Source organism: Pantherophis guttatus, chromosome 5, assembly GCF_059756535.1.
Source record: "Pantherophis guttatus breed Tessera chromosome 5, ASM5975653v1, whole genome shotgun sequence".
Lineage (NCBI taxonomy): Eukaryota > Metazoa > Chordata > Lepidosauria > Squamata > Colubridae > Pantherophis > Pantherophis guttatus.
The window spans coordinates 19139922-19155496 of NC_142067.1; the positions used below are offsets into that span (position 1 = coordinate 19139922).

The following is a 15575-nucleotide window of genomic DNA, read 5'->3' on the forward strand; positions in this document are numbered from 1 at the left end:
CAGTTGCCTTTTGAAGAAAAAAGCACCTTTGAGACAACTATGACCTGGATGACAGAATCTCCACAGACATGATCAGCATGGCTTTTTTAATACTCTCCCAATATTGGACGTCTATTATTAGCATGAATAATGTGAACATGGGCACGGATGGATAAAACATATGGCAGAAAATGAAAATCACTAAAATATCATTCTTTGCAGATGGCAATAAAATTGGATATCATAATCACCCAACTTAAGAAATTGGATACCTATCAAATATAAACAAGCTGGCCAGCTTCATATTTGCTATAGAATATTGCCCTAAAAGCGAAACGTAGGTTTTAAAAAAGGGTAAAATCCTTAATATATCATATCCCAAATTAAAATTTTCTTCTGCTAAAAAGGTTATAAATAATCTTTACAGTATCTGTACGAAGTGGTTAAAGAACGGCAATCAACCAGAAATGTTTTCACCCACAGCAATAAATCCCTCAAATGTAGGAATGTATCATAATCTGAGAAATCTCTGGTTGAACTTTGGCTTAATACTGTTTACAACTCTTGTATAAATTGTTTAGGTGCACATGATTAAAAGATCAGGAGAATTCCCGATTCTATTGAGATAAAAAGAGGATAAGAACAGTAGCAAGGAGTCAACACTTGCATACAACAATGGCCCATTTTAGAAGAAAGCAACACAATCCACAAAGTACTCTATTTTAATGGATGTTATGGTTAGCAACCCCGGCCCCTCTTAATGTTAATATGGTACGACCCTCATTATCCCTGGCCATGTTAGTGGATAGGAGTTAGCATCCAATGATAAACCAGGCAGCTACAAGCTACCTCTGACTTATTGGGATATCTCCACAAGCACAGTTGTTTAATTCTGATTTCTTTTCTAAAACAAAACCAACTAAACCCCCACCGCACTGACATTTATGACCAATAGGATCTCTGGCAACAGAGAAATATTTTGTTTTAATTTGAATTTTGTAAACAAAAAAAGAAAAGAAAGAAAAGAAATCCCTGCTCCCTTGTTTGCCACTTTCCAGTTTGTTTACTGACAACAATCACCCACCTTTAAAAAGAATTATTGCCTGACATTTCACACAGCTTTTACTGCTTTTTCTTGGAACAATGCAGTGAAAAAGAAAGAATCTCCTCTCTCTTGTCATGACCCAGTTCTGGGCTTGTGCTTTTTTGATGAGTCTTTGATCTGCAACAGGCTTCATAGGCTCGTTTCCCGAAGGAACATGGTGCCAATGTTGTAGGATATCTTTCTCACTCTGGCAGATGTGACAGAAGACTTTGGCTGCTTCTGACCAGTTCTGACCTCCAGGAAATAACAAATCCCAGGAATTTCCTTTGGAAAGTTGTCTGGAAGCTCTTCGCGGGACCGAGGAATGAAGATAAAATTTTCTTCCTTTTTCAGAAGCCTGGAGGTAAGGGAAAAGACAAGAATGGGACAACTTTGAGTAATGGTTATCAAAAGGCAGTGCACTCCATCCGTAGGCTGCTTACAAAGACAGTTAAAGATTGGAGATTCAGCCAGTTGACTGGTCATTGTTTTTTGTCTTAAACAAATAGAGTGACCAAGCCAAGCAGATCAATCTGAAGCCACAGTTCTTCGGTTCTTGCACATGTGGAAAGAAACTCTTCAGGTAAATGGTACTTTCATGGACTACTCAATCTCCTAACATCTTTTATATACACTGAGAGCATTGTGTGTGTCCAATCACACTTGGCCAATAAAAAATTCTATTCTATTCTATTCTATTCTATTCTATTCTATTCTATTCTATTCTATTCTATTCTATTCTATTCTATTCTATTCTATTCTATTCTATTCTATTCTATTCCATTCTATTCTATTCCATTCCATTCCATTCCATTCCATTCCATTCTATGCTACGCTACGCTACGCTACGCTACTCTATTCTATCAATATGTCTGGTGACAGCAGGAAAAAAAAAAGTTTCCAGGAATACCTGCATCTGCCACTCGTATGAAAAGCCCAATAATTGTGTCCTTGTCAGTTGAAAGCAAGAGTATAAGTTCTCATTTATTTATTGAATTTATATGCCATTCATCTCACTATCTAAGTGACTCTGGGAAGATTACATATAAATACAAAAACAATTAGAATTAACAAGAATTAAACAAAGACTAAAAACCAAGTGTAAGAACAGTATGGAGGTGGACTTTTTCTCTCTTGCGCCATCTACCATCTCACCATAGAGTGCACCATTGGGACCCAAGCCAACCAGAACAGCCAAGTTTTAAGACCCTTCCAGAAGAGCAAGAGACTAAGGTTTTTTCTCTTTATGTGTCTTGCTCCCTTCCTTACCATAGTGTGGTTGACTTTTAAGTCAATTTTAGCGTTGATATTTAATGGTTTATCTTGCTCCTTTCATGGCTGGTAAGCCATCTAGAGTTCTTTCTAGGAAAGATGGGTGGCATACAAGTTTAACAAAAGAATAAATGAATTAGTATTAGTGAAAATAAATCAACATGTAGTAAATATGAGCACATGTTGAGAGAAACAAAATTCTAAACTAAGTTGACACTATCATCTCTTCATATAAAATTTCATGCAAAATTTCATTAGACAGATAGATACACAGACAGACAGACAAAAATATGAGAGAGAGAAAGAGACAGAGAAAGAGTTTTGAGTCTAGTTCTACAGGAATGTAAAACTCTTTAGAATAAATTTCCTTAAGAAATTCATAAAATGATATGAAAAATAATATAGTTTTTGTTATATAAACCAGTCCATAAGTTCTCAAAGATTAATATCTTTAGATATTTTTTTATTAAGCAATGTTCCTCTAGAAAAACCTCACACATGACAATCCATCATGCCAAGCATATTCTACTAGGACTAGTTGTTATGTCTGTTGTTATGTCTTTATTGTGCTCTATGTTAATAGTGGCCTTTGAATTTAGAATGGCTATCATTTTCCTCCCAGAGATGTTCAAACCTTACTATTAGTTACTGTACACTGGCTGACTAATACTCATTTGATTAGGACTCCTGCTCAGGCAGTCATCCGCAGAAGGAGATTGTTGTCCTGCAGTTGCTGTCTGCCGTATTATTTTTATACTGGTTGCAATTCTGTATTAACTGCTGAGGGTCGTAGGTTTTGAGTTTGAATGGCCATATGCTTTGATTTGGTTATATAGCTACATGTATACATATTTTGAACTGGTTCCTCAGAGGTCCGGCCTTGCATTGCCTTTTCTCATTGCCTTTTCTTCCATTGATCTTCTACATCAATTATTCCAGTTCAAACGTGAAGTGTTAATACCACTTTATAATGCCTTGGTAAGGCCACACTTGGAATACTGCATTCAATTTTGGTCGCCACAATGTAAAAAAGACGTGGAGACTCTAGAAAGAGTGCAGAGAAGAGCAACAAAGATGATTAGGGGACTGGAGGCGAAAACATATGAAGAACGGTTGTTGGATTGAGTATGTCTAGTTTAATGAAAAGAAGAACTAGGGGAGACATGATAGCAGTGTTCCAATATCTCAGGTGTTGCCACAAAGAAGAGGGAGTCAAGCTATTCTCCAAAGCACCTGAGGGTAGCACAAGAAGCAATGGGTGGACACTAATCAAGGAGAGAAGCAACTTAGAACTAAGGAGAAATTTCCTGACAGTTAGAACAATTAATCAGTGGAGTAACTTGCCTCCAGAAGTTTTGAATGCTCCAACACTGGAAGTTTTTAAGAAGATGTTGGATAACCATTTGTCTGAAGACCTCCAAGGTCCCTTCCAACTCTATTATCCTATCCTATCCTATCCTAGCCTAGCCTATCCTATCCTAGCCTAGCCTAGCCTAGCCTAGCCTAGCCTAGCCTTTTATTTGTTCCTAGTTTATAGCTTAGTAGTAATTTGAATCTTTTAGGATGCTGCCTTTTGGCTCTTCAAATAATGTTGTCTAATAATGCAGAAAACTAACTTAAGACTTTATGTAAATTGGTGGAGGATTGCCAGCACTTGACTTTAAAGGTTGATATTGGCATAGCAGATTGAACCTTGTACATAGCTACAACCATCTGTACAGCAGAGAGAAAGGTAGATTTCTTGAACATTTGTTAGAAGATATACTGGAAATATCAGCACATAAATTAAAAACGTCTTCTGATTAAAAAAAAATACCCAAAGGATTATAATCTTGACTCATTTTAAGTAAAAAATAGTTGAAAATGGTAACATGGCATAACATCTACTTTTTAACTCTGGAGTTATGTGTTGTTGTTGAGAACTGCACTGATGGTTCTGTGGATGGAAAATGAAACAATAAATAACGCTAACAACGATTCTATGGTTTATCGAGTTTTAATTATCCATTTGTTTGTTTACGCATAAATTGAAATGGATTATTAGATAGCTGTTCTCTTGTGCACCATGCATAGAATGGTGCTTTTGAGATAGTAAACAAATGCTCTGCGAAGCTAGCAATTCAATTGATCTGACTGATGCAAAAATGTGTTTTCCATTTGACATTTATTTAAAATTATACCTGCACTTTCATTTAGTAAAAATGCACAAGGCAGCTCAAAAAGAAAAAATTTAAAACAGTGCACATATAATAAAAAATTTATTGTTTTTATTTGCTTGGCTGCAGTGGCAATAAACACATCAATCAAATGTATCTCTCACTAGGTATATTTATAAAGATTCCAACCAAAGGAAGAGATAAAGGTTGGTTTTTCTCTTTCAGTTGACAAAGAATACAGGGAGTCCTCGACTTACCACCTCAATTGAGTCCAACATTTCTGTTGCTAAATGAGACATTTGAGAGAATTTTGCCCCATTTTACAACCTTTCTTGCCACAGTTGTTAAGTCAATCACTACAATGGTTAAGTTAGTAACACAGTTATTAAGTCATTCTGGCTTCCCTATTGATTTTGCTTGTCAGAGGTCGCCAAAGGTGATCACATGACGCTCTGATACTGCAACCAGTCAGATGCCAAGCATCTGAATTTTGATCATGTGACCATGGGAATGCTGCAACAGTCATAAGTCACTTTTTTCAGTGACATTGTAACTTCGGTTACTAAATAAACTGTTGTAACTTCATCGCTAACTGTATATCCTTCAGGACTAGGGAATTGTGTTGAATGATATGGCCAGTTGCCCATATACAGTAGTGGCCAAAATTGTGGAAATCTGTTGGGAAAAGTGTATTTTTGAGATCTGATGGCTAATAACACCTTTTTTGGGGGGGGGGAGTTTAAAGATAATCATATTCCACTGCTGGAATGACCTGGGAATAGCCCAGACCTTAACCCAACTGAAAATCTATGGAGCCGACTAAAGAAACTTGTTAGTCAGAAGCGACCCAGCAATAAAACCCAGTTAATAGAAGCAATCATTCAATCTTGGTTTCACATTACAACAGTTGCAGACCTAAAAGACTTGATTCACCCCATGGGAAGACGTTGTAAGGCCGTAATTCATGCTAAAGGTTACCCAACTAAGTATTAACTGACGTGATAATTTTTGTATATCTCGTTTTTGCTATGTGTTTCACTTTTCTTCTTTATACTGTAATTGCTATTCTAATAGCAAATCCTTCACAAAAGTTATTGCATTACATTCTTGATTAAATTATCTTTCCATTGATATATAATTTTATGGTACTACTCCAAAAAAAAAAGTTGTGTTATTAGCTAATTTTAGAAAATATACTTTTCCCAAAAGGTTTCCACAATTTTGGCCACTACTGTAGCTGTGCAGGAAACTTGGGTTGGGAGATACCTTCTGAGGAATAGAGCAGAAAGACTTCTCATTCAGTGTTCTACAACCTTGTTCTTCCTCCTTATTGCTTTCTACTCTGCATTTGAATTTTGAAATCAAAACACTTTTAGGGTCCTCCTTAAGCACAAAAAATAAAACAAAATAGGAGACAGCTTAGCAAATATGTAGCTATTAATCTTTGCCCCCTTTCTCACGGGGCCTAGGAGAAAGACTTTCATAGCTTGTTTGAATGTTTGAATGAGATTTTAGATGTAAGCCAGAAAGAGGCAATGGTTTTAGGCCAATGGTCTGATATAGAATTTTAAGAGCATCTTCTGCAACTTCTCACAAAACAGATAACACTGATGTATCAGAGGGCACATGGAAGATATTTCTTCATGCCACTCACATGTGGATGCTTTGCAACACACAAGGGTTCTTTTATAAGGGTTTTTGGTGGTAGGAAGATTATACCAACTTCCAATCAAATCATTATTTTTATTTTCTAACAATACCTATAGGCCTATGAGAATTATTGTAAATAAAGATGTTAGAGATTGGTGTCTGGTGTGTGTGTGTTGTGGCTTGCAATTTCTCAAATTAGTGTGTGTGTATGTGAGGGAGGGATATATATATATACATATATATATATATATAATTTGTTTTCTGAGGTTTTCGCGGGTGTTTGTATGTAGGTCTTTGGTTATTCGGGTTTTCTCCCACGTAAAATTGGAGGTGTCTTGGCAACGTTTCAACGAAGTCTCATTTGTCATCTTCAGGCTGGTGTTTTCGGCTTCGTGCTTCTAGGAGCAATGTGTGTGATAGCAGCTGTTTCTTCCTTTTAACTGCCAGTGGAGGTGTGAACTGATTGGGTGGGAGCTTGGCTGTGTTCTGATTGGGTGGAGATGTGTTCCTAGAAGCACGAAGCCGAAAACACCAGCCTGAAGATGACGAATGAGACTTCGTCGAAACATTGCCAAGACACCTCCAATTTTACGCGGGAGGAAACCCGAATAACCAAAGACCTAAAATTATATTTATATTTTGCTGATAAAGTAATAAAGGGAGACTAGTATAGATCTATTTCAAGCTATTTAGCTCTCATCTGTTAGCCATACCCTTACTCGGATTCAAACTTGGGCTTCCTGCATGTTAGGCAGTTGAATTAACCTCTGAGCCACAAGTTCTCCTCCCTTCATCAGCTTGAGCCAGGGGTTCAAATCCGAGTAAGGGTATGGCTAGCTGATGAGAGCTAAATAGCTTGAAATAGATCTATACTAGTTTCCCTTTATTACTTTATCAGCAAAATATAAATTTGGTATAAAATGGTTTGTCGTGAATGTGACTGGTTGAGGGCTCCTGGATTGGAGCTGAAAGGCAAAAGGGAGCAGAATGCCCCCTCCTACATGTTGGGGTAGACCAGGTGTCATAGCACACACCAAGAGAAATGTCCACAAGTATCATGATTCCTGATCCTGTTTAGTGATTCTTCCTTTTTATAACTTTGTTTTCTATATATTAAGGGAGCAATAGAGCAACATAACGTTTGAGTTCAGAAACAAATAGACAAGGATGTAAAATGTTGGTTGATGTAAAAAGATGGTTTGGATATTTTACTCATGTCAACATGGAAGCTCACTGCAGTAGACTAACTTTGATAACCAGCATGGCTAACTGAAGCAAGAACAGCTGAAATGAGAGCTGATAAATCAACTCTGTCATTAACACTGCCTGGCTTTCCACCAATAACAGAGTGCCTGGAAGAACTTATAAGTTGGCTATTTCAAGTGATTGCAGCTTTAGATTTCTGTGCTCCTCTAGAATAAATTGGTTGTCTTGTCACCGGCTGAATGGCAGATCAGGAGTTGCATAAAGTATGATTTGCCTATCTATCTACCCCCTTTTTTTCTATGATTGATCTGTCAGTTACTGTATATCAATCAAACCAGAGTGAGTAAAATGAAGCGGGTATTGAAATGAAAGTAATGTTAAAGAAAACTTCCAATAGGAAGGGCTACAGCTCACTCAGGGCTAGTTAATAGCTAAACTGCATTTTTCAGCTGTTGTATCTAAGTAAACACAGTTTGTTCTTCAACTACTTTGTACAAATTCTTTGAGGATTGATTGCCATACATGGGTTTACAATGAATTTCAAAGATGTTTTAAAGTCATGCAAGAAGCAACACTGGTGGAATATATTAATGCTAGATAATGAATCTGTTTCCTTAAAAAGTTTTTTTTGTTAAGGCTGCTACATATTTTAAGAACACAAATATCTTAGGACTATGCAGAAGGTCAGAAATCCTTTAATACTCAGGTGCCTATACAGTTGCTGTTTATGACAGTAATTGGGATCAGAATTGCTGTCACTAAGTGACATAGTCGTAAAGCATAAATTGATCTGACTGTACCAGAGGTGGGTTTCAGCAGGTTCTGACCAGTTCTGGAGAACCAGTAGCAGAAATTTTGAGTAGTTTGGAGAACCTGTAGTAAAAATTCTGACTGCCCCGCCCCCATCTATTCTCTGCCTCCCAAGTCCCAGCTGATCAGGAGGAAATGGGGATTTTGCAGTAACCTTCCCTGGATTGGGGAGGGAATGGAGATTTTATAGTATCATTCTCCTGGAGTGGGGAGGGAATGGAGATTTTACAGTATCCTTCCCCTGCCACACCCACCAAGCCACGCCCACCAAGCCATGCCACACCCACCAAGTAAAAATTTTTGAAACCCACCATTGGACTGTACCACTTAGCTAAGCAGTTCCACCGTCATAGTTGCTGCCGTTAAACAAGGACATGGGGTGATTAAACATGAGCACACATGACTGCAAGTTCAAATTTTCTGCCAGCTTCCCCTGCTTGAGGGAAGTTGGCAGGGAATATCAGAAATCACAATCATGTGCTATGACCAGTCATAACTATTGGATCCAATCTGGGTCAGGTATTGGGACCAGAAGTTTTATTTCCTGAGCTTATGGACTTCTGCTGGAGCCCATTTTAGGGAACTTCTTGCTAGCAGAGTGTTCTTTGAAGATGGGCTCCAGCACAAGTGCGAAAACTCAGAAAACTGTGACCAACCCAGATTGGATCCTGCAGCATTATCCTGGGACACGTATATTAGCCTTCCATCATAACTACCACTTATTTAGTGCTGTCGTAAGTTTGAAGGCTCACTAAAGGAATGGTCATTAAATGAGGAGCACCTGACTTTCAAGCTTTTCTTCATGGATGTCTGATGGATGAGTACACATTTGTAGTTAAAGTAACTCCACTGAACTGAGATATGAAGAAGAGTTGTTTTTCCTTTGGCATTTTCTCTCCTAATCCTCCCTGCACAAGTCTACTCATGGAGATTGTGATGTCTCTGCCTCTGGAGGTATTGAAGAAGAATCTAGACAGCCATCTTTTGAGGAAGATCAATTGGTTTACCTGCATTTTGCAGATAAATGATTATCCTTTGGGCCCTTCCAATTCTACAATTCTGTGAGCCCACAAGTTTGTAACTTTGAGCCTGCCTACACAGCTAGCTTTATGGTTAAGTTACACATCTCTTTTCTTTCTCTTTTTGTCACATATTCCAATGCTCCTGTAGATAAAGCTCTTCATGCAAATCAAACATCTCCTTTCTTCGTCTCTTCTTCCCATTAATCATATTAAATAATGTTTCAATATTTGACAGGCTTCTAAGATGAGGGGGTCAAAATATTTTTCAAAGCACCTAAAGGCAAGATGAGAAACAAAGGATAGAAACTAATAGATATGGATAGAATCAACCAATGAAACAACTTGCCTTCAGAAATTGTGGGTGCTCCATCACTGGAGGCTTTCAAAAATAGACTGGACAACCATTTGTCTGAAATGGCATAGGGTCACTTGCTTGAGCAGGGGGCTAGAAAACCTCCAAAATCCCTTTCAACTCTTATTATTCTATATTCTAATCAGAGGTGGTATTCAGCAGGTTCTGACCAGTTCTGGAGAACCGGCAGCGGAAATTTTGAGTAGTTTGGAGAACCGGTAAATACCACCTCTGACTGGCCCCGCCTCCATCTATTCTCTGCCTCCCGAGTCCCAGCTGATCGGGAGGAAATGGGGATTTTATTATTTATTTATTTATTATTATTTATTTATTATTTATTTATTAATTTTATTTCTATACCGCCCTTCTCCCGAAGGACTCAGGGCGGTGTACAGCCTGATTAAAAGCACAAAGACAGACAAAATTTAAAAATAATTAAAATTATTAAATAATTGGCTCAATTATAAAACCCTCATATTTAAAATCCCATATTTAAAACCAATTAAAATCTTTACATTGATAGCCCGGCCTGGTGGAACAACAAGGTTTTGAGGGCACAGCGAAATACATGGAGATCAGAGATCTTACGCAATTCTGGGGTATCCTTGTAGTATCCTTCCCCTGGAGTGGGGAGGGAATGGAGATTTTACAGTATCCTTCCCCTGCCATGCCCACCAAGCCATGCCCAAAGAACTGGTAGTAAAAAATTTTGAATTTCACCACTGATTCTAATACCTGCCTAATTCTCAAGCATCGCATTAATATTATAGGATTCCCTCTAATTCCTTCCTCAGGTAAAATGAGAACCCACATAAATTATACAGCTGAGGTGGCATTATCCCTTGTGCTTTGGGAGTGACAGTCAGATTTTTAAAATGTTTAAATGCAGAGAATGGCACAAATCCAAAGGGATATACAACAGTGTTACTCTAAGCGGATATAATGTGAAAGTCAGTTGTAATTCACACATGCATCTTTCTCTGGGTAGCTAACTGCTATAATATGAAGTCCCTCAGACCATATAAGTGAGAGATATGAACCATCAGCCATGTCCGCCCAGCTGAGAAAGATAAAATCCAAGGTGCTAACTGAAAAAGCAGATGAGCATCACAAGTTTTCAATCTTCTCCTCTGAATACAGAAGGAAGAGAGGAGGAGAAACAGCAGGAAATAAACGAGCCTGAATACATTCCATATCTGCATCATTTAATCTGACAATTTTTTTTGTTCTTGGTTCAAAAGGTTTGGTCATTAGCTCTGTCAAATTCAGTTGAACTAAAATGATCGCTAATGACATTAGGCAGTTTGAGGTAGTCTGTTCAGATGCTGGATGAACAATGGGGAAGTTCATGGACCATATGGTTTGGACACTGGTGTGGTGAAGAATACTTTCCCATTGCCTGTTTTGTGGTGTGATTCAACTGTTGATGAAACTGAATAGGAAACATATGCACAAATAGAGAAAGGAAACAAATATTGTCTTATTTTCTTCCACTCAGTGTGGCAGTACCCTTGTTGAGTGGAATCACAAAGATCGAGGTTTAATTAACCATTTTGCTTACTGACTCTTTTTCACAGAACTGGTGTAGTATAATGAGGGGTGACTCTAATGAGGAAAATGCATTACCTTCAGAGAAAAGACAGGATACACATCTAATTTATGAAAACAAATGAAAGCCCTCCTATAGTACAGAACCATTTCTCCCAGAATAATGATGGGGGTTGAAAAACACTGCAATAAGCCATAGCATACCTTGTTTCAATTATGTCCAGAGAAATTTATATTTGGTTTGTTGGAAAGAAAGAGAAGATAAATAAACTCATGAGTGTTTTAATCATACTGGTGAAAAAAAAAAACCCCAATATTTACAGCATGCTATTCTACAAGTAATTTGTTTTGCCACTGTGATGTTGGCAAAGCACTACCATCTTCAAAATATTACTTCTAAAGTTAGAAACATATAAACAAAAATAGTATTTTTTTATTAGACTATTGGGTGCGGTAGAGGATTTATCTACACATAATGTCTGTCCACATAATGTCTGGATGGCCCATCTAAACAAGACTAATGTAAACACTGTGCCCAAAATAGAAAGCACATATTGTATTAAGGAAGAGCAGCGTGGGATAAATAAGCAAGTGTGCACTTGGGAATTAGATATTTTGAAACTAGCAGGCTACTTGGCTCATGGCAAAGTTCAGACCGTGATGCTATTTTTGAACGAATTTGAATGGACCCTCAGCTTGTTGGCAAAACCGTATCTTTTAGCTGTCAAAACTGTATAAAACTTATTATGTCTATGTATGAAGCCATTTTAAATCCCTCAGTGTGTTCTGCACAAGTCATATAACTTCAGATAATGAGATAAAACTAAATAAAATAATTGGCAGTGATGGCAAACCTTTTAGGCATCGAGTACCCAAACTGCGTGTGCATGCATGCCAAACTGAAAGATGCACATGAATTCACGCATGTACGGACGGACATGGGTGTGGCATGCATGTGCAGACATGCACGCATGGGCATGCACATGCGGACATGTGTGGACATGCACAAGAGTGCATATGCACAGAAATGTGTGCATGCGCAGCAGAAACCTGAAGACCAGCTGCCCGGCAAGGCATCCCATCACCGGCAGCGCGGTAAGTGGTAAAATCAGGGGTGAAATCCAGCAGGTTCTGACAGGTTCTAGAGAACTGGTAGCGGAAATTTTGAGTAGTTTGGAGAACCGGTAAATACCACCTCTAACTGGCCCCAGAGTGGGGTGGGAATGGAGATTTTGCAATATCCTTCCCCTGCCACGCCCACCAAGCCACGCCCACCGAACCGGTAGTAAAAAAATTTGGATTTTACCACTGGGTAAGATCCTTTTCTTTCGTGAGCTTCTGTTTCATCGTTTGCAGGGAAACAAAAGGTCATGGAAGAAACGCCATGGAGATCTGACCTGGGACAACGGCGCACATGCCAGCAGAGAGGGCTCTATGTGCCATCTCTGGGACGTGTGCCATAGATTCGCCATCACGGAAATAAGGCATCTTTTATTAAATAGCCTTTTACTAATCAAATTCATTTTCTCTTTTTTTCTGGTTTGAGAAAAATGGGTCTGATAACAGTAAGGACTTTTTTGTATCTGTAATGGAATGCTATTGTTGCTTCCCTGACCAAGACAAACAAACAAAAAACCCAAGAATTTTGAGGGGGAGAATCGGAATATTAAAAATTATGGCAATTAGTGGGAAACTCACTCAGCTAGCTGGGATCAAATCCATGTAATACAGAAAGATATTCTGAAATGGGAAATATTTTAGATATTAATTTTTTTAAAAAAAATCTACCATAACTTTCAAATAAATTATGGGTGACCATTATAAAAAAAAAGGAATTAATTTTGCATTAATTATTTTTTTTAAAAAAATTGATTTATATGCCGCCCTTCTCCGGAGACTCAGGGCGGCTTACAATGCGTTAAGCAATAGCCTTCATACTTTTGTATATTTATACAAAGTCATCTTATTGCCCCCACAAACTGGGTCCTCAATTTACCCACCTTAGAAAGGATGGAAGGCTGAGTCAACCTTGAGCCTGGTAAGAATTGAACTCGCAGTAATTGCAGGCAGCTGGATGTTAAATGCTACCTTAGGAGGCATTAGCCTCCTACGCCACTCAGGCTTTGCACTTATTTTATCATTATTAATAATTGACTCCAACTTTTATATGACTCAGTTCTTCCCTATATATCTGGCCATATAATTTAGATATTTCTATGATTATTTAAGGGATGCGGTGGCTCATTGGCTAAGACACTGAGCTTGTCGATTGAAAGGTCCGTAGTTCAGCGGTTCGAAAACCTAGTGCCGCGTAATGGGGTGAGCTCCCGTTGCTTATCCCAGCTTCTGCCAACCTAACAGTTCGAAAGCACGTAAAAAATGCAAGCAGAAAAATAGGGACCACCTTTGGTGGGAAGGTAACAGCATTCTGTGCACCTTTGGCATTTAGTCATGCCAGCCACATGACCACGGAGACATTGTTGGACAGCGCTGGCTCTTCAGCTTTGAAACGGAGATGAGCACTGCCGCCTAGAGTCGGGAACGACTTTACAATTATTTACTATTTAGAAAATAAATAGAAAATAAGTGGGAAATCACCGTAATAATGGACAAATTTCATCTCTTTTAATCAGATTAAATTTCTAACCCAGTTCATTACTAATGAGGAGCACAACTCCAGTTTTAGGGATAATCCCTAAAGAAAAATCTATCCTTTGTGAAAAATAATGAATCTTTTCTAGTACTGTGTATTAGCATACTACAATCAGCAGGCAGCTGGCTTGTATGTAACCTCAAGAGAGCTATCTAGGATTGATGCTGGAATGCAAGATCTCCAGGGAATTTCACATCTGTAGATCAGTCCAGGAAGTTGAAATTATCCCAGAAACAACTCCAAGAAAATTACAAATCCATATACAAGTCAGTTTGAATTGTGGGAACTTAATCCATTGTCATTAAGTACTGTTTTATCAAGCTGTGGCCAGTTAAAAATAGGACATGGAAATAGTTGGAAGGCTAGTTTTGTGTTGTGTAAGTAAACAATAAGAAATTTATTTCTAGGCTTGCTATTCTCTTGTCAATGTTAAAACAATTCCCAAAGCAGGAATACAATTATATCAGGGAGACTTTTCCAACATGGTGCCCTCAGGATGATTTAAATTACATTTTTTAGACACTGTGCAAACCTACTGAATCTCCAGTATACTATTAGAACTGAGAGGTACCAATAAAATAAACTGAACCTAGTTGAACCCATCTTGGTCCTCACTAGATGTCTGAAAAAGATTCTACATTAAGTATGTGATTATTCATTTACCTATTTAAAACATTTGCATGGTTGGCTACCTTAAACCAAACTCTAGGCAGCTCACAACCAAAGAATTCAAATAGCATACGAGGATAATCAAACAAAACAAAAAAACAAAAACAGATTTATGATACTGAGATCACTGATGTCTGTTGATAACACTAATTTGACTTTATACCTAGAGGTATCTGAGTAGATTGTACCTATGCAGTAAGAAGAAAGATCTTCCTAACCACATGAGATCTTGACAGAGCCAAATTCTTGCTACCTATCAGGATACCTTAAAGGATATACTTGGCCAGAAACCAGAACTCAGAATCACCTCTATGTATGCACTAAAAACCATCTATTTACATATACCTATACTTACACCTTGAAAGGACGCGGTGGCTCAATTGCTAAGACGCTGAGCTTGTCAATCAGAAGGTCGGCAGTTCAGTGGTTCGAATCCCTAGCGCTGCGTAACAGGGTGAGCTCCCGTTACTTGTCCCAGCTTCTGCCAACCTAGCAGTTCAAAAGCACGTAAAAAATGCAAGTAGAAAAATAGGGACCACCTTTGGTAGGAAGGTAACAGTGTTCCGTGCGCCTTCGGCGTTTAGTCACATGACCACGGAGATGTCTTCGGAAAGCGCTGGCTCCTTGCCTTAGAAATGGAGATGAGCACTGCCCCTAGAGCCGGAAACAACTAGCACGCATGTGTGAGGGAATCTTTATACCTAAACACACACACACACACACACACACACACACACACACACCTTCCCTAATTTTTCCTACATGGACAAAAAGTGACTTTTCATTGCCAGATTTCAATGTAATCTGCCTTTTCTCTCTCTCTCTCTCTCTCTTTCTCTCTCAAAAAAAAAAAAAAGTTTACAATGGTTGAATTTAGAGTGGTTTGTTATCTACCAAGAACGGCAAATACTCATACTTTCTTTTTGTAGAATTAACTGACCAAAACCTTGCATTTTGTTGCAAGCCAAAGCTTGTTATGCACATTATTGTTATGCAGATAATTTCAATCAAAAGTTAGATTTATCTCGGAAGTAATAACGAACTCAACCAGCAAAAGTTATTAGTATGATAATAAACCACCCATTATGATTGCTCATGTATTTTTAAAAGTTTTATCTCTCATTATATTTCTCAGGCAACTGAACAATTCATACACTACTGCCCCTGAATAATG

At 38.2% G+C, this 15575-nt stretch overlaps 1 protein-coding gene across 1 annotated transcript in view; it reads right to left on the bottom strand.

Moving 5' to 3' along the window:
• Positions 1-944: 944 nt before the first annotated feature.
• The window catches only part of GUCY1A2 (guanylate cyclase 1 soluble subunit alpha 2), a 200215-nt gene continuing 185584 nt past the window's right edge, over positions 945-15575 (bottom strand). Inside the window, exon 8 of the mRNA XM_034409432.3 lies at positions 945-1421. Within this exon, the coding sequence (XP_034265323.1) occupies positions 1214-1421 (208 nt within the window). The 3' untranslated portion in view covers positions 945-1213. The remainder of the gene's footprint in view (positions 1422-15575) is intronic.